The sequence below is a fragment of the Nematolebias whitei genome, chromosome 14 (genome assembly GCF_014905685.2).
Source record: "Nematolebias whitei isolate Nwh7 chromosome 14, NemWhi1, whole genome shotgun sequence".
In the NCBI taxonomy this organism is placed as follows: domain Eukaryota; kingdom Metazoa; phylum Chordata; class Actinopteri; order Cyprinodontiformes; family Rivulidae; genus Nematolebias; species Nematolebias whitei.
Window position 1 is genome coordinate 29,601,476 of NC_056511.1, and position 19,067 is coordinate 29,620,542.

At 42.5% G+C, this 19,067-nt stretch overlaps 1 protein-coding gene across 1 annotated transcript in view; it reads right to left on the reverse strand.

Moving 5' to 3' along the window:
- Window positions 1–150: 150 nt before the first annotated feature.
- The window catches only part of si:ch211-283g2.1 (sodium- and chloride-dependent GABA transporter ine), a 22,174-nt gene continuing 3,257 nt past the window's right edge, over window positions 151–19,067 (reverse strand). The window contains exons 4-13 of the mRNA XM_037688028.1: window positions 8,849–8,981; window positions 8,619–8,753; window positions 8,436–8,539; window positions 8,204–8,328; window positions 2,544–2,656; window positions 2,318–2,458; window positions 2,143–2,242; window positions 1,956–2,056; window positions 1,696–1,863; window positions 151–870 (exon numbers count right to left, since the gene is read on the reverse strand). Coding sequence (XP_037543956.1) covers window positions 721–870; window positions 1,696–1,863; window positions 1,956–2,056; window positions 2,143–2,242; window positions 2,318–2,458; window positions 2,544–2,656; window positions 8,204–8,328; window positions 8,436–8,539; window positions 8,619–8,753; window positions 8,849–8,981 — 1,270 coding nt within the window. The 3' untranslated portion in view covers window positions 151–720. The remainder of the gene's footprint in view (window positions 871–1,695; window positions 1,864–1,955; window positions 2,057–2,142; window positions 2,243–2,317; window positions 2,459–2,543; window positions 2,657–8,203; window positions 8,329–8,435; window positions 8,540–8,618; window positions 8,754–8,848; window positions 8,982–19,067) is intronic.

Below are 19,067 nucleotides of genomic sequence, written 5' to 3' on the forward strand. Positions count from 1 at the left end.
ATATATGCCCTACAGCATGTACTCTTCTGTCTGAAATTTCTCATTTATGAATAAATAAATACTGTTGCCCTGACTCTAATCAAGCTTTGTGTTGTGTGTGCCAGACTTTTGGGGTCAGAACACAATTGCAAGAAACATCCACACAAGTTGTGAACTTGGACAGGTTTTTATTATACCTTACGTCTTATAGTAGAATGACCCATGCTTCATTTTGTTCTTAAACAGTTTCTTTGTTGCATTTGACCTAATCTGTTAGTCAGCAGCAATAAATTGTCTTTAAGGAAAGTGTTTTTATTCAAACTTTCTGCTTTAAATTGTATTACTTGTCTTACCATTTAAGTTCATTCTATGTGTTGAACTGACCAAAGGGTGGTGCTCTTGTCAAATTATACAAATTTCACTGCCTTCATTGGATTTTTGGAGCCATTAAACTAAATCTATAGAAATGCTGAAGCTTCAAACAACCAGCTCTAAACACTTTATCAAATGTTGAAGTAAAAGTAGACCCTAAAGGTAACCTCTTTCATTAAACACATAGGCTCATAAAAATGTCAGTTTTTTGTTGTCTGCTTGGCAGACGTGCAGATTTTTCACAATTATGTAAATAATTTTATGTAACGTACTCCTGTTTGCACCAGAAGTGTGCGTATGATTAACAGCTAGCCTTGAATTAGTGATTAACTGGAGTCATTTACAGGTGACGGCGTTTGTGCAAAACACTCAGAAGTTTGTCTCCAGAGGTTTTTCAGGTAGACTCATTCTGGGGCTAATGGCAGCTTCATCTGGTTGTCCCACAGTTCCTCTCCTCTCATAATACAGAGTCTGTGATTTGTCATCCAGGGTGAACGGTGTGATGGACAGCTTCAGTTTCTGCAGAAGGAAAGTAGCATAGCTTGATTGAATGTCAAGTACAGGCATGAGACAAAGAAAATTCTCCTTTTTCATTTTTGTTTTATGTGTCTGGACATAAAAATGATCTGATGTTTGCCATGTTCTAAAATTATTCAAATCTAACGTCAAGTGTACAAAAACTCACAACCACTGAAATGTCATTATTCAACAAAAATTCAATGGAAAAGCAGTGTATTAACGGATGCAGTAAATTATTTACAATGTTGGATGTTTTATGATTTTTTTTGTCATAAATCTGTCAAGGTCAATATAAAATAGCTTTTGACAACAAAAACAACTTAAATATCAAAATTAAATGATAATTTTACAGCGCAATACCAAACAAAATAATGATAATGTGCAATGTAAAAGAGGTGATTGCGTAAATATTCACCCCTTTTTATTTCAGTTCCGAGAACAGGTTTTTGAAATGTACAGCTCGGGCAAGTCTACAGCAGATTAGCTAAAAAAAGAAAAGCATCAATGTGTTGCAATGATCCAGTCAAAGTCCAGACCTCGACCTGATTGTTATGCTGTGGTGGGACCTCAAGAGAGCTGAACCGAAACAACTGCATAAACTGATGGGCTGAAGTGACGTTGGAAAGAAGAGGAGGCTAAGCTGGTTTTGTTTTTGTTCAAGAAATAATGACATGATATAATCTGTTGTGCGTTATTGTACACTTGAAGTTAGATATAAGTTTAGAACCTGGTCATAACCAGATGTCCTGTTACACAAATAAACACGACTTAAAAGAGTTGTTTTTCTCATGTGCACAACCTGTATGTGCTGCAGTGTTAAATCACCTGTGTGAATGAACCAGGTAGGACCCACAAAGTGTGAACGGCAGCCAGAGGAATCCAGATGATGGAGGCCAGTGCGATGATCCAGCCAACACCCTGAGCCCAGGGAGGGAAGACATAGTTCTCGTAGCGGGCGGGTTTGAACTGAATGATGGAGAAAATCAAAATGACCTAGTACAAAGAGACAGATGTTAAAGTTGAGTTGTAAACACAGTTTAAGATAAAGTTTTTGATTCTTATCATAAAAAAGCCTGTTAACCTACAGTGATCAGCACAGGATCTACTATCAGCCAGCAAAGTCTGAAGAAGATGTTGGGTTTTCTTCCAGTCATCTCTTCTAAGTTGTTTGAAAGTCGTTTCACACCTGGAAAAGTCCTAAAATAGGTCAAGATTTGTCTATTAAATGTCTTGTCATTGGAGCTGACAATAAAATAAGTTTGTTTATCTCACCGTAACTCCAACAGATGGCAATAATCTCAAAGAAGGCAAGAAACATGATGGACACTATGGCGGTGTAGTGGTCCATCAGCTGGAAGATGTAGATCCCCACCTGGAGGACGAAACACTCCTGAGGATCTTGGTCATCATTTGGTTAAACATTATCTTGCAAGTTAAAGTATTTTACCTGCATGACACAAGGGATTCCTAACAGGAGGGCCACGCCACAGACTGCAAGAACGAAGACCTCCTTCCTCTTGAAAAATTTAATCAGATGGTGGTAAAACTCATCCAGTAGACTGGTAACCATCACTTCAACCATCGCAAACTGCCACAAAACAGAGTTTATACAGTCACACTTCTGTGGAGCTTTGTTTTTTGTTTCAGACCACTCAGATTTCCATATTTGCTACCTCACTGTCCAGTCCCAGGCACAGCAGCATGAAGAAAAACAAGACAGCCCAGAGCTGAGCCACCGGCATGCTGGCAAAGGCTTGTGGGTAAACAACAAAAACCAATCCTGGACCTGGACAAGTGCACAAACACACAAGATGAGACATTATGGTTAAAACATTGTTTTCAACAATTATAATTGATTTATTCATTACATTTTTACCTTCTCATCAACCATTTACTACATTAGCCCATTGCTTTGTGCTGTTCTAGTTCTGTTATTAATTTTAAAGGTGAGAGCACTTTCTCTGACTTGTGAAAGTTTCTAATAGCAATAAATTTGATATTATTTTCTAGTTTGTTATATTCACAGGCTTTTCTTTCTTTTTTCCTAATTTCCCTCCCTTTTTTACTCAGCGTACTGGAATTATTAACCCTTCACAATGTTGTCACATGGAAACATATCTCTCTCTCTTTTTTTTTTTAATAAATTCCAAACATTTAAAAATGATGTTGAATTGAATTCTTCAATGTCTTTGCCTGCATGTCCATCCATCTGTCTGTTTGTCCATCCATCCATCCATCCATCCATCCATCTCCCATTCTCCCATCAATGCTTTAGAAAAAAGCAGGGTGGAGCTGAACAGGTCACCAGCAGCTCAGAGCTACATTGAGACAAACAAGACATGAAACCATGCACACTCACACCTCAGGGCAGTTTAGTCCCCAATCTTCCTGAGACTGTATGTTTTGGACTGTGAGAGGAAACCAGAGCACCCAGAGAAAACTCACCTAAACCTGGAAAATATTCAATCAACACTGAAAGACCCCCGACTCAAACCTTCTTGCTGCGAGACAACCATACCATACCATACCAATTTATTTATAGAGCACTTAAAACAGCAACAAGGCCAACCAAAGTGCTGTACAAAAGAAAACAAACATGCACAGCGGACAGGAAAACATAAAATAAAAATACAGATACAAATAGCAGCAGAAGCTAACTAAAATGGCCAACAGTGTAGAGTACAGACAGGACCAAAACAAATCACACCATGTTAAAGACAAGAGAATAGAAGTGGGTCTTCAAGCGAGGCTTAAAGACTGAGAGTGTGGGAGCCTGCCGTACACTCAGTGGCAACTCATTCCACAGTCGTGGACCTGCAACAGAGAAAACCCTGTCACCTCTGAGCTTACGACGGGTTTCTGGGACTGAGAGAAGCATCTGGTCTGCTGACCTCAGAGAGCGCGGTGGGACATATGGCTGCAGAAGATCAGTGAGATAGGATGGGGCGGAACTGTTCAGTGATTTAAAAACATACATGAGAATTTTGAAATGGATCCGAAGGTGAATGGGTAGCCAGTGCAGGGAGGCCAAAACTGGCGTGATGTGCTCTCTATAGCCTGTACCAGTTAAAAATCGGGCTGCAGCATTTTGGACCAGTTGTAGACGAGCAATGGAGGACTGACCGATTCCAAACAGAAGTGAATTGCAGTAATCAAGCCTAGATGTTATGAAGGCGTGGATCACTGTCTCAAGGTTCTTTTTGGAGAGTATAGGCTTCAGCTTAGACAGCCGTCTCAGCTGAAAAAACAGGATTTTACCATCATGTTTACGTGACTGTTGAGTTTTAAGGACGGGTCCATTATCACCCCCAGATTAGTGACCTTTTGTTTCTCTAGCAGGGCTAGAGAGAAAAGGTCAATGTCATGGTTCATGAGTGAGTCACTGGGATGGAACAGCATGACTTCAGACTTCTTCTCATTGAAGCTTAAGAAGTTTAAAGCCATCCAGTCCCGGATATCAGCCAGGCAGTCAAGAAGAGGCTGAATAGAGCGTGTGCCTCTGTGCCTCAGGGGGAAGTAAATTTGGCAGTCATCGGCGTAGAAATTAAAGGGTATGTTGTGTTTGCGGAAAATAGCACCTAGTGGCAGCAGGTATAAAAAAAAGAGAAGGGGACCGAGGATGGACCCCTGCGGTACCCCCACTGGAGCGCTGTCGATGCCGAACTAAAATCTTTGATATTGACACAGAAGGTTCTGTCAGAGAGGTAGGACCCAAACCATTTAAGGGCTGACCCTGTGATGCCCACCCACTGCTCCAGTCTAGAAATGAGGATCTTGTGGTCGATGGTGTCAAAAGCAGATGTAAGGTCCAATAGGACAAGCAGCACAGAATCACCTGCGTCTGTGGATATGAAAATGTCATTAAAAACCTTCAGTAGAGCAGTTTCAGTGCTATGGAGAGATTTGAAGCCAGATTGGAATAACTCTAGGATAGCGTGATCCCCCAAAAACTGTTTCAACTGAGACTCCACAATTTTTTCCAGTAGTTTAGAGGTGAATGGGAGGCTGGAGACAGGCCGGAAGTTGGACATGACTGAGGGGTCAAGGTTAGGTTTTTTCAGGAGGGGCTGGACAGCAGCATGTTTAAAAGTTTTTGGCACCATGCCTGAGGATAAACTGCTATTCAGAATAGCAAGAATAAAAGGACCCAGGGTAGGAAAAACTTCCTTTAGTAGTCGAGGGGGGACCACATCAAAGGGGGAACCAGATGGCTTCATGCTGCACATGACCTGCCCCAGAGAGGACAGAGAGATGGGCTCAAAGTGGTCAAACACAGTCACACACTGAGATGGGATGGACAGATCATGAGCTGGTGGAGAAATGAGTGCCTGGGTGTTTGCCACTTTTTCTAAAAAGAAATGGAGGAAGTTTTCACACAGCTCAGTTGAGGCTTCCAGAGGTGAAGGCTCACTGAGGTGTAGAACTGAGTTCAGGGTGGAGAAAAGAACTCGGGGGTTGTGGGAGTTGGAGACAATTAAATCAGAGAAGAATTTACATTTGGCAGCTTTAACGGTTTTCTGATAGTGATGCCAACTCTCCCTTAACATTTGAAAAGAAACCTGCAGCCTGTCCTTCCTCCACCTTCGTTCAGCTCTGCGACACTGCCGCCTAACGGCTCGCGTGACGTCATTCAGCCAAGGCTCTGATTTAAGTTTCGTTTTTCTGGTCTTAAGGGGAGCAACACGGTCCAGAACATTTAAACAGGCAGAGTTGAACTGAGAGGTTAGCTCCTCAGTGGTAAGAGACACCGGGAACTGTTCGATCCTCTCAGAATTAAAACCTTCATTAAAACGAGCAGCAGTGAAACGGTTAATGGAACGCGTAGTACGTGCAGGAACGCACGTCTTAGCAGTAGGACAAGGGGGGGTGAAGTCAAACAATACAGGCATGTGATCTGAAAAAACATTGTCACCGATTTTCAAATTAGAAACAGAGACATCGCGTGTTAAAACGAGGTCCAGCGTGTGACCGTGTTCTTGGGTGGGACCGTTTACCTGCTGAGTTAAATTAAAAGAGTCCAATAAATCTAGAAAGTCCTTCACTAAGGGCTTCTCCTGACAACACACATGCAAATTAAAGTCACCAATAAACAAAAAGTGAGTGTATCTCTGTGTGATATCCGCCAAAAAGTCAGAGAATTCATTTATGAAGTCCTTAGAACGAGGTGGGCGGTAGATGAGCGCACACAGGACCGGAGGAGAGTGTCCAAGTTCAAAGGCGCTCAGCTCGAAGCTGGCGCGGGACACCGGGATGGACAACTGTTTACAGGCAAAGTTTGCTTTAAAAACTGTTAATAATCCCCCCCCCCCCCCCCCCGCGCCGACCTGATGGCCGCGGGGCATTGAAACACAGACAGTCCAGTGGTAGTAATTCCACCAAGGCGCTGGACTCACCATCAGAAATCCAAGATTCCGTGACGAACAGAAAATCCAACTCCTCATCTTTAAAAAAGTCATTGAGGATAAACGTCTTGTTGGAAACAGACCTTGTGTTGATTAAACACATCCTGATAGGGTCCAACACAGGCACAGCCGTGGAAGGAGAAGCGCGCGCCAGCGGGCGCATGTTATGAAGAACAGCTCCTCCAGGTCTGCTGGTGCGGCGCACAGGTAAACAACTCCAGGTGTTTACATGGACTGAGCGTGCGGGCAGCTGGCCAGCAGCCGGGCCCCGGGAGCGCCACGGGTCAGAGAGGAGATGATCAGATCCAGAGCGAGTCTTGATAGAATAATCCACACTTTGCCTCAGTTTCACCAAAATACCTGCACGCTTCCCACGACGTCTGCGACGTTTCCTCCATGGAGAAAGACCAGGGTCACGCAGAAGGAATGCAGGAATCTCAGACAGGACTGATGGAGGAGAGTGCTGACCGCTAAACAAAAACGCCGCAGGAATTTCAGCAAAAGTACGGAGCTCCAAAAGTGCCCGACGATCATACTGAAAATATGACTTGGCATACTGCACCAACCATTGTAAAAATAACAAAAATACAATACAAGCAGAGAGCGAGAGAGGGGCAGCCCTACACACCGGCGCCATCTTGGAAAAACCGGGCTGACCACTAAACCAAGGACAGATAAGTTTATTTTTTACTTTGAAATCATACATTTGTGCTTTTGCTTAGAGCATGAAGCCTCAAATGTTCTGAAATTAATTAATGAAAAACTGGGAGCTCCATCTCCAGTGAGATGGAGGAGGATGACTCGCTGTGGCGACCCCTGAAGAGGGAAAAGTCGAAAGAAGAAGCTAGGCTGAAAAGAGGGCTGAGATTAAAGCACATGGTTATTTAGGCAAAGAAAAGCCCCCAGTATACTCCCGCGTACGTCCATACGCGCAGGTACGAGCATACCCCCCAGGGCATGTCCGTGCAAAGCTCAATTTTTACGACCGCATACGCGTACGCGGTGTCGCACAATAAATTGCCCAGCGATGGACTGATTTGTATGCGACACCAATGTATTAAATTCCTCTTCTTCATCCCTGATCTGGCCTTTTCTTTTGTTTTTTTGCCAAGAGGCAAGAGATCTCTTCCTCCTCCGTTGATGCCATGACTGAAATGGTGAGAAATGAAGGAATTTTTCACGAGCGAATTAAACTCAGGTCCAGAATTGCTGCAGGAGGGTCTGGAGATTTCCTGGTGGGCTGATCTGATGTGTGGGCTGCAGGACCTGTTTTTTTTAGAACTTTTTATTAACAACATATAAACACAGAACACCGCTGCGAGCCTTAGGGTTGAGTATAAAAGCCATGCAAATGAGTGTTTAGAATTGAATTTGAACATTTTTTAGTGGAAAAACAATAAAACCATGTAAGAAATTTCAGTGGTTATATGAATTTTATCTCGCAGTGCACAAGCAAAATGAATGTGAATAAACCATTTTCATCATTGCACAATGTAGTCACACAACAACGCACTCCCAAACCCATCCATCCATTATCTTTTACGCGCTTATTCCTTTTCATGTCGTGGTGGTCCCTGGTGCCCATATCCAGCAGCCACTGTGTGAGAGGTGGGAGACACCCCTGACAGGTCTCCAGTCCATCACAGGGACACAGTGAGACAAACAACCATCCACTCTCGGACAATTTAGGGTTGTACGCCAAATTGCACTTCTAAAATATTATAATTTTTTTAATATAATATTTTCATTTAAATTTTCAGTGAAAAGACGTAATTTTTCCATGGAGGAACAAAAACACGTTCATGTTAAAAACTCTTTTAAAAAATACCCATACAATTATACCCACGCAGTTCATCTAGGGTACTTTATTCAAAGTGCCATCAATTTAAATCATTACAAACTCATTAAAAAACAGGTTTTAGTTATCTTACCATCCACTGCCAGTTGGCTGACAGGAATGCCCTGAAGGTAAGACATGTATCCGAAGGCAGAGAAAATGACAAAGCCTGCCAGGATGCTGGTCAGAGAGTTGGTAATGGATATGAACAGGGTGTCCCTGGAGGGAGAAAAGATGCACTTTAAATTGCTTTCCAACCACTCCAGTGATCATTATCACTGCAGACATGTAGGAGGATGACTGGATGAGGTTTAGGGGATGTTTACTTCAGAACATTGTTGTTGAAGGAGTTGTAGCTGGACATGGCCAGGAGGGAGCCGAAACCAATCCCAATGGAGTTGAAGATTTGAGCTGCAGCATTCACCCACACCTAGGACCAGTCAACCCTTTAACCATAAACAACTGCATCAGTTGAGCTGCCTGCTTTACCTCCTTTTCACACATCTTACCTCTACTGAGAGCAGCTTGTTCCATTCTGGCACAATGAAGAAGGATATCCCATCTAATGCACCAGGAAGCTGCACGTTGTTGACGAGCAGGGCGATTAGAATGACATATGGGAACAGGGCAGTAAAGTACACCACCTGCATATAATCAGAGGATAAAGGCTTGATGTTTGCTCACTGCCAGGTGGTTTGTTCACTTATCTCTGCCTGCAGTTTTCACTCTTTTCACTCACCTTGCCTGTTGATTTCACCCCCTTAAAGATGCAAAGATAAATGAGTATCCAAGCCAGGATGAGGATGAGGAAAAGCTCCCATCGAAGCGTTCCTGCTTCCTCTACCCCACTGGTCTGGTCAAGCATCTTATATCTTCAGTTGAGGAGAAAACACAAGAGATACAGTGCTGCAGAATAATCCAGACACCTTGGTGCATAATGTGTTGCCTTAAAGTCAGACATTGTAATGAATTTTCTATTTGATTCCAAGTTTTGGACCTACATAAAACACTGAAATAATTAAATTAAATTTAGAAAAAAAGTTTTGAAATATTCTAATGAATCCATATGTATTCACTTCATTTAATTTAAAGCCCAAATATTTCTGCATATAATACTGTCCCCCAATATTATAGGTCATTATGTATGTTGAGGGAGTATCAGAGAAACTGAGACGTTTATTTTCTAAACATAACGTCCCAGTGGCTTTTAAACCCCAAAATACATTACAGCAAAGACTGGTTCACCCCAAAGATCCAGTCCCCCGGCACAAACAGCGTAATATTGTATATGCTGTTCAGTGTCAGGAGGGTGATCAGTCTTACATCGGGGAAACTAAACAGCCACTGGCCAAAAGGATGGCCCAGCACAGAAGATCAACATCATCAGGCCAGGACTCTGTGGTCTACACTCATCTCCAGGCCAGCAGTCACTCTTTCAGGAATGAAGATGTTCACATCCTTGATGGAGAGGAATGTTGGTTTGAGAGAAGGCTGCACTGTGGTCCACACTGCTCTCACCCACTTGGAGCAGAAGGACTCCTACATCCATATGCTTTTTGTGGACTTCACGTCTGCCTTCAACACCATAGTAACTGTAGTGAACTAAGCCTCAGGTCAAATCTGGCCTTGAGGGCCTTCCTGGGACAAGAACTGTATTTCATTGATTTGAGTCCAGAAACACAAGATTAAGTTCATCCAGAGACTTTCTAAGTGTCCTGCACTGATCAATTGAAAGAACACTCTCTTTTTTATTATCATTACTATTTTCTTGATAATCAAAGTGTGTTTAGTTCAAACCATTTTTAAATGTTGAAGTGAACTACTCATTTTAAATCAACTGTGAAACAGTATTAGTGATTTTTTAATCCTCATTCAAAGTAGAAATCAAGTTAAAATGTGTTACAAACGAATTATGCATTTTCTGATTTTCTGTCTGAAATGAGCAAGTGTAAGTTGGTCCAAGGTTGGAGACAAACGCAAACAAATTTGTTGGAACGAACTGTCATGTTTTTAAATCCTCTCAGACATAAATAGAGAAGCTGGCACCTGTTTTCTCCCAACTCGCCTAAACATTTCTCTTGTCTGTCTCAAAAACATTTTCAGTCTGTTCCAAAATATTTTTCTGTTTTTCTGACTTCTAGTGACCTCTTACGTCACAAAACACACCCCTGATTAGCTATTTCGGCCAATCAGGACTTCCCAAATGAACCGGAAACAGAACTCTTTAAAAGTCGGCACTTCCTAGTTCCAGCCAGTGCGGTTGGAGAGCAGTTCAGTTCGGAGAGCAAAACCGAACAGAAGAAGTGCTGGAGAGAACAGGAGGTTCAGACATGATCCGCAGTTCTTCCGAGTCTTGTGGGAATTATGAAATCTTCCACATCTGAGTGGAGCCTCTGACGGACTTACTCCTCTTGTGAGTCCACCATTGGGGTGAACGTGTGTCGGACGAAATACCGTCACTACTTCGGACGATTCACAGCTGTTCCTACGAAGACGCTGAAAGGGTGCGTTAAATGGAACTCCGTACCAGTGGAGACACCTTCTACAGGTAAAGAGTCGATTTACACTACCTAAGTGTACCGAGGAGGAAGCTGAGATCCAATGGAGCGTGCCGTTCTGATACTGATACATATTCACTCATCCATCTTTTCCTCTCCATTTAAACTTCATTTCCATCTTTAAAACTCTTCTATCTTGCCAGTAATTCATCCAGATATTTTCAGAAATGTCTGTTGGGTTAAAGTTGCAAGGGAAATCATGGCCGTATGGTTTCCTAATTGTAAAGTTTGCTAATTAATTATGTTGTTATTGAAATCAATTTGCCAAATTAATGTAAATGTTTGATGTTAAACTTTGATTCTGTTAATAAATGACCGCATTCATTTGATGGGTCAAAGAAAATTAACGTCTCACGTTACATTTAATTATTCAATGCACGATATTATTCAGTCCAGAAAAATGAAAGAATCCGTTTAATTTATGAATATATCACAGATATATGTTCCTCTACAACTGGTGGCCTCGTACTGGTCTCTAAAGAGCTCTACAACTGGTGGCCTCGTACGGTATCATAAATGGACTGTTATTCGTGTAACAATTGAATTTATCATGTTGGCATAAAGAGTGCAGGTTGCTGTGTGAAACGCAGCGTGTTGCAGCTGCAGTGCTCAGAGAAAATACAGCAATGTTCTGTCGCTGTGGTGTTTTATGAGCTGAAAATAACGTCAACGGGTCATTTTAAAGCTGAAATGTACATCTGTTGTGTGTAAAAAGCTGATGAGCTGTGAAAAACGTGGATTCTGTTTAAACGGACTGGGGGTTCTGGTCCGGCTCGGTTCTGATAAGTTCGAACGAGTGTTTTAAATGGATGGAGAGACGTTTTTAAGAACTGAGCGCCGTCTCAGTGAAGCTTTGAGAGTTGATTAGTTACATTTTTAACAGAAAATAGTGTATCTCGAAAGTTTTGATGACGAAAAGTTGACCGGAATGTTCAGGCTAAATGCTAACACGCTAGCTGAAATAGCGAGCAGCGATTGGTCGAAAACCGTTGTTTGGGTAGCCCTGATTCGCTGAGAGACGTGTCTGTCGTCACTTCCTCTGATGTCAGATTGTAAAACCCACCCCCGTTGCTACGCTTATTGGTTGATTCAGTCACGTGACCCGGAAATGAGTCTCGGTTCAACCGAAGCCTTTTCTGTGCTTAAAATCACTAAATGGAGCTGCCACATGTACCAAAAAACTCATGTTTCATGCAAAGAAGTCGTGCTTGTTGAAACAACGCCACGTTTAAGCTTTAAATCCGTTCAGAAATGTTGATTTAACCGAGTTTAGCCGATGCTAATTTTAAGCTAAGCGGCTAACAACCGGATGTCAACGGAACGATGCACAGGAAGTTGTCAGACTCCTGCTGGTATAAATAAGCTTACACCGCCACCTCCTGTTGGAAACTTAAAATCACAGTTTCACTTCGTTTTTAGGATATTTTGGTGAAATTACACGTGTTTATTTCTGTCAGAAGCATTTTTGGGTTAATAAACGTTCTTCAAGCTGAATTATTACTGTTATCTTGCATTTAAAAAGTGATTAAGGTATTTATGCCAGAAGGACATTTACCAAGACATTTTTCATTCACTGATAATTCTTCAAACGGAGGTGCAAAATGAAAAATTAGAAACTTTTTAAAGATACAGTCCAGATATTCACAGAGTTGATAAAGTTTACTCATTTGCTGAAAAGATAATACACGTTTAATTGCTAGAACACTAAATAAGAGTAATTATATCAGAAAAAGGAAACTTTTCTGATTTATTTTACCACCTAAAACACCACATCTTCCTATTTAATTTTAAATAGAAGATAATGGCAGGAGAAGAGGAGTATAACAGTTTTCCTGAAGAGGGACTGATAATCTCCTCATAATTTTTCTTTTCACCCAACCTGGTTAATAAGTAACTGTTTAAAATAGCGAATTTCTGGAAAAGAACGGCTTAAGAAAGCGTTTAAAAACTAAAGTTGCTTGAAACTTTTAGAAAAATTGCAGGTTTATTTATTGTTAAGTGCTTTAGAGTAAAATATCACTGAGAAGCCTGGTTCTTGTATCTGTTAAAAATAAGCACATTAAAAAGTAACACTGCAGAGAAGCATTTACTTAAGAATATTCATGAATTGGGGTAAAACCTACAAATAGGTGCCCACATTTGAATAAGTTGACTTATGACAGTACTTTTGAGTAAATCCAGAGCTTAAAATAGTGTGTGACTCACTGCTTACTTGAATACAAATATTTACCTGTTAAAATAATCTGAAGTTGGCAACTGTTTACACAGATAAGGCTAAACAGTGAAAAACCATGGCAGGTGTGATAGAAAAGGATTTTGATCCTTGTGAGATGAAGGACTGGTTAGAGAGAGCGTTGACGCTGCTCACAGAATCCTTACATCCATATGGTGAACAGGTGGACAGCATGAACTCAAAAGAGTTATTGGATGAGCTGAAGGAGGTTGCAGAGAGTGTGACCTCTACAGACATAACAAAGTCAAGCTATGAAAAGCTGGCTAAATTGGCATTTTTACTGAAAGCATCATTCTATGCAGTGGTGGACAAGGCTGATGACCTTGCAATAAGGTTAAACAGCGAAAAAGAGGTGGTTCAGGAAATTGAAGAACACTACCTTCAATTTAAAAGTGAACACGAGGTCCTCACAAAAAAACATCTTGAACAGATGTTTCAGTCACAGCAAGACGCACGTACAGAAATTGATTCACTGAACAGCCAAGTACAGTCACTTAATGCATCACTAACTGAAGCCAGGGATGCTAAAGAACTGTGTTCCACAGCATACTTTGCATTAAGACGGGATCACGTCGAGACAATGTCACAAGTGTCCCGCTGCAAAGCTGAGATAGACGTGCTTAAAACACAACTTTGCCATGCAGAAAGGAAATATGGTGAGAGGGATGGACTGAATGTGGGGACACACTGGGTTTCAGACCCAAATCTCCTTACATCACACACACCTCCATCCATACCTAAGGTGGTAGAGACAGACCTGAACAGGTCTCCTCTACTAAACAGGCAACAGAGAGCATTGAGACTTCCTCCTTCAATAGATGAGTTGCTAAAAATCTCAAAATATGTACAACGCTTTGTACCGGGACCAATGGGTTCAACTGGAACAAAAGCGTATCTCAAAGACCTTGAATTCAGACTGGGTGGTTATCCTAATGCTACGGTTGAGGATAGAATCAGTCTGATAAGGCTCACTTCTGACAGAGAGGTGTTCACCTTCATCGAGCGTCTACCTGATGCAACGAGAAGGGATTACAACCTTCTGTGTGAAGCTTTGATCAGAGAGTACGACCCCTGCACGGGACCTGCTGGTTTCCCAGCTGCTGACAAGGTCACGCAGGGCAAGCATGAACATCCAAAAGTCTATTACAAAAGAATCTTCCAAGCTTATTTTGGTTACAGAAATGAAACCGGAATGGAGGAGGAAGAAGGTTTTAAATTTGTTTTCAACAAAAATCTCCACACTGACATACGCATGTCAGTACAGATGATGGCAAATTTCAAAGAAAAATCCATCAATGAGATTAAACAGTGTGCTGTGAATGTGTTTGAGGCATGTTCTCATGCTAAGACGCCCATAGAGGTGTTTCCTGGTGTAAAGGTTAAACCCCACTCCCTAGAACTGGAAGGAAGGCGTGCGTCGCCACCTCCTCCTAAAAAAGGCGAGAAAAAGCAGTCTTTTCAAACTAACAAACCGCGTCATGAAGGTGCACGCTGGGACAAAAAAGCTCCTCTTTCAGAGGATGAACGTGATTATCGTAAGTGGGGTGTGCGTAGGACGCAAAGATATGGGAACAGAGATGACCCATATTATCAGGGGAAGTCCGAAAAGGAACCCCCAAAAGACGTACCTAGCCATCCCCCACCTCGGACGAAGCGAACCGAGGCGAAAAAATCACAAAAGTTCCAGAAACAAGGCCCTACACCTCTGAGCTCGGAAGAGACAGAGAAATTACGCAGGTTGTTAGAAACTTTGAAACACACTGACACGGGAAACCAACCTGGAGCACTATGCAGTGATGTAATCACTTTTACATCTGAGGGCGCGAATGACAACATCACAGATGTCGGTGAAACACACCAAGACATTGTTGTTGTTGCCTCCAACAACCCCTCATCGGAAGAAGGGGGGGCAAACTCACACACAAACGATGGCGAGTCATCGCAAGCTGAACACTCAGAAACAGCTACTGCTGTGCTGACGGTTCAGACAAACCAAGATTACACAGACAAGGCTGAACGTGTGAAGAAGCGTCAGAAAAAACCCAAAAGGTTTCTGTGTAACTTTATCAGAAGGGGGGTCGCCAAGAAGGCGTACCTGTCAGTAACACTCGAAGGTGTCCTCACACATGAAGCACTTCTGGACGGTGGGGCAGACATAACAATTATGTCAGCTAAACTGTTCGAGGAGCTGAGGACAGCCGCTGCCGGTGTTAACAGGATAATACCTCTCTCTGAATGTGCTATAGAAATGCAGGGTCTCTCAGAGAAGAGGACAACCCTGACAGCTGTAGCAATGGTTCACATGCAGGTTGGCAGAATGACACTATACCACCCGGTACACGTGTCTCGTGTTGACTCATTCCCATTTTTGGTTGGCCAGGATTTTATTAATCGCTTCGACGCGATTATAGATTATGGTGATCAAACGATGTGGGCAAAGGTGAGCAAACCACTGCCAATAGATATGCCTCAGGAGTGTAACACAAACTGCCTAACAGCAGGTACCGCGGAAGGCGCAAAGGACTCCTCAGCCGAGGACACGAGCCCGGTGAGTACTCCTCTGACATCATGTGAAACCAAAGAGACCCACCCGGTGGTCCAAACTCTGACCCAACAAGACAGCCTCCTCTGTGAGCTGAAACAGTCAGAGTCCACCAAACACTACCTACCACTGGTAGTTAAAGGTGTAGAGATCCAAGGGTCCCACACCAACGATGCTGTTCTGTCTTTGTGGACAGATAAATCAGCAATTAACCGAGCTTTCTATGAAACCTTGGTTCACAAACACGTGGGTCTAGAACTAATTAAAAAAGCTTTCCGCTTTCCATTAGTTCCCAATAGTTCACAGGTAATGACCGCAGAAGGAGTCATTAACCTAAAACTGAACTGGAACCAACGAGAACTGGTTCACCCGTTTCTCGTGATCCAAAACTTACCACATGCATCCTACATAGGCTCTGACATTTTGGTAAGGTTGGGTGTCCACGTGGACACCATCAACAAGGTGCTGTGGTCCCTAAAACCAGCCACAAAGGATCCTCCTGTGCTAGACACAGCAAACCTTAAGGCTGGGCAGACCATTCCAGAGGCCTGCCAGGTTGCTAGCAACCAAACCACCACAGTACCACCTCAGGTGATTAACCTGATGGTGCGAATCCACATCATAGCTGGACAAGCTATTAGCCATAAACAGGCATATTTTCAACCTTCTCCTGCATTTTTCAACTTGGGACTGTCCGTGGAAGCCACGAACCAAGTGAGCCTTGACTCCAGGACCACATCTGTTGCTGTGTGTAACACAGGCACGGATGAGGTGCTGATCCCAAAAACCACTATGCTAGGATGGTTGATTTCCACTGATTTTCATGATTTTGAACTAGGCATTCCATTTCTGGGAGGACTCCCAGATAACCTGGTACCGAGTCAAGAAGCTGGGCCAGTATGGTTCACAAAACCAACACAGGCCATAGCTCTTTTCTCAACCGATGATGTCGACCAAGGACCTCAAACCTATGGTGTCTTACCCATAGACAGGTCCGACGACTCAGAAAGGGATTCGTTGGAGCTCCCCGAGGAGCAAGAACCCTTATCAGTCTCATCACAGATTGAACAGGTGGTCGTCCAAGCCGACGCTCTGACATCTGATGAAGAAAGAGACAAACTTCGCCAAGTTCTTTTAAAATATGAAAAGTCATTTTCAACTGACCCAGACATCATCCAATTTCAGAAGTTGGATCCTGCAATTAACTCGATGATACTGTATCTGACTGACCCAGACAAATACACTCCATCGAAAGTCGAAATGGATTCCAATCCAGACCTTAAAGTCCTCTTTCAGCTGCGCAAACAGTTAAAACTACTCAAGGACAGTCTAACTTTAGCTCATGGAGCGACGTCCTCACCCGTGTTCGCGGTCTCCCATGACCGAAGGGGGGTGACGCCAGTTAGGGTAATGTTACCAGACGCGATAACGTGATCAAATCTGACATTCAGAGTAAGTGACGCACCGAAACGTCGTTTTCTAGTTGCTTAATCACTGCTTTTGTCAATGTTGAAACGTTGTTTAACTGGTTGCTTAGTCACTGTTTTTGTCGATGTTGAGACATCGTTTAATTGGTTTTTGGTATTGTTTCTGAACACCCCAAGCAAGAATGAATTTTGTGTGTAGTTAAGTTAGAGACTAAGAGGCCTTTAACTATGCCAACATGCAGTTCATTTGTTAAAATGTAATCTTTGCGGAGTCAATGTAGATTAATGCTACCTTAAGTACCATAATCAACATTGATCTCATAACGCTTAAGCCGAACCTACTCGAACAATTCTATTCGGGGGGATAGCTAATTCTTTTTGATGAGTCTCGCCATAGACTCCAAAAACATTTATGGGGAAACCAAACACCCAATCTCAAGTCGTTCGTCTAAAAAGACAACAGACAATTGAACCAAACTATATTTTACCATGTAAAGCTAACTTAAACCAAGTTAGGAATGGAAAAATAGTTTGGAACACTTTTCTATAGGTATAAATCCCTATATGAAACTTTTTCAGCATGTTCCACCCCTTAACTGGTAGCTGTAGCTGTTCCCAATCATAATAGCTTACACACCAGGTGCATATAGGTTAAGGCCTTATGTAAAATCCCCTTCATAAGCCCACCTTAAACCACATAATTGCATGACACATTTGAACCAGAACGGCACCCACTGGACGTCGCCCAGAGACGACCTTCGCTGGAGGAGACCTGCAATCCTGACGTTGGTCTCCACTCTTCATCCAGTGGCCGCATCTTCAGTTCAATCCAAGGGAACCCCTCTGTATGCTGATCAATCAACACCTCCCTTCGTTGTGGATTTACCGTTGTGGATTATATGACTTTTTCCAATGGATTACAGACTCTGTTTCCAAGGGGTTAAAGCATTGCCACAATGGAATTACCAAAAACATTGTGGGATTACCTCCTTTGACTTTTGTTTTCTTTGCTGGATTACATCAAGCTCAAGGACATTCGAAGGCGTAAGTTCATGTTGGAATTCATCCCCATGGACAGGCGATGATTTCCAAAGGGGGGACTGTAGTGAACTAAGCCTCAGGTCAAATCTGGCCTTGAGGGCCTTCCTGGGACAAGAACTGTATTTCATTGATTTGAGTCCAGAAACACAAGATTAAGTTCATCCAGAGACTTTCTAAGTGTCCTGCACTGATCAATTGAAAGAACACTCTCTTTTTTATTATCATTACTATTTTCTTGATAATCAAAGTGTGTTTAGTTCAAACCATTTTTAAATGTTGAAGTGAACTACTCATTTTAAATCAACTGTGAAACAGTATTAGTGATTTTTTAATCCTCATTCAAAGTAGAAATCAAGTTAAAATGTGTTACAAACGAATTATGCATTTTCTGATTTTCTGTCTGAAATGAGCAAGTGTAAGTTGGTCCAAGGTTGGAGACAAACGCAAACAAATTTGTTGGAACGAACTGTCATGTTTTTAAATCCTCTCAGACATAAATAGAGAAGCTGGCACCTGTTTTCTCCCAACTCGCCTAAACATTTCTCTTGTCTGTCTCAAAAACATTTTCAGTCTGTTCCAAAATATTTTTCTGTTTTTCTGACTTCTAGTGACCTCTTACGTCACAAAACACACCCCTGATTAGCTATTTCGGCCAATCAGGACTTCCCAAATGAACCGGAAACAGAACTCTTTAAAAGTCGGCACTTCCTAGTTCCAGCCAGTGCGGTTGGAGAGCAGTTCAGTTCGGAGAGCAAAACCGAACAGAAGAAGTGCTGGAGAGAACAGGAGGTTCAGACATGATCCGCAGTTCTTCCGAGTCTTGTGGGAATTATGAAATCTTCCACATCTGAGTGGAGCCTCTGACGGACTTACTCCTCTTGTGAGTCCACCATTGGGGTGAACGTGTGTCGGACGAAATACCGTCACTACTTCGGACGATTCACAGCTGTTCCTACGAAGACGCTGAAAGGGTGCGTTAAATGGAACTCCGTACCAGTGGAGACACCTTCTACAGGTAAAGAGTCGATTTACACTACCTAAGTGTACCGAGGAGGAAGCTGAGATCCAATGGAGCGTGCCGTTCTGATACTGATACATATTCACTCATCCATCTTTTCCTCTCCATTTAAACTTCATTTCCATCTTTAAAACTCTTC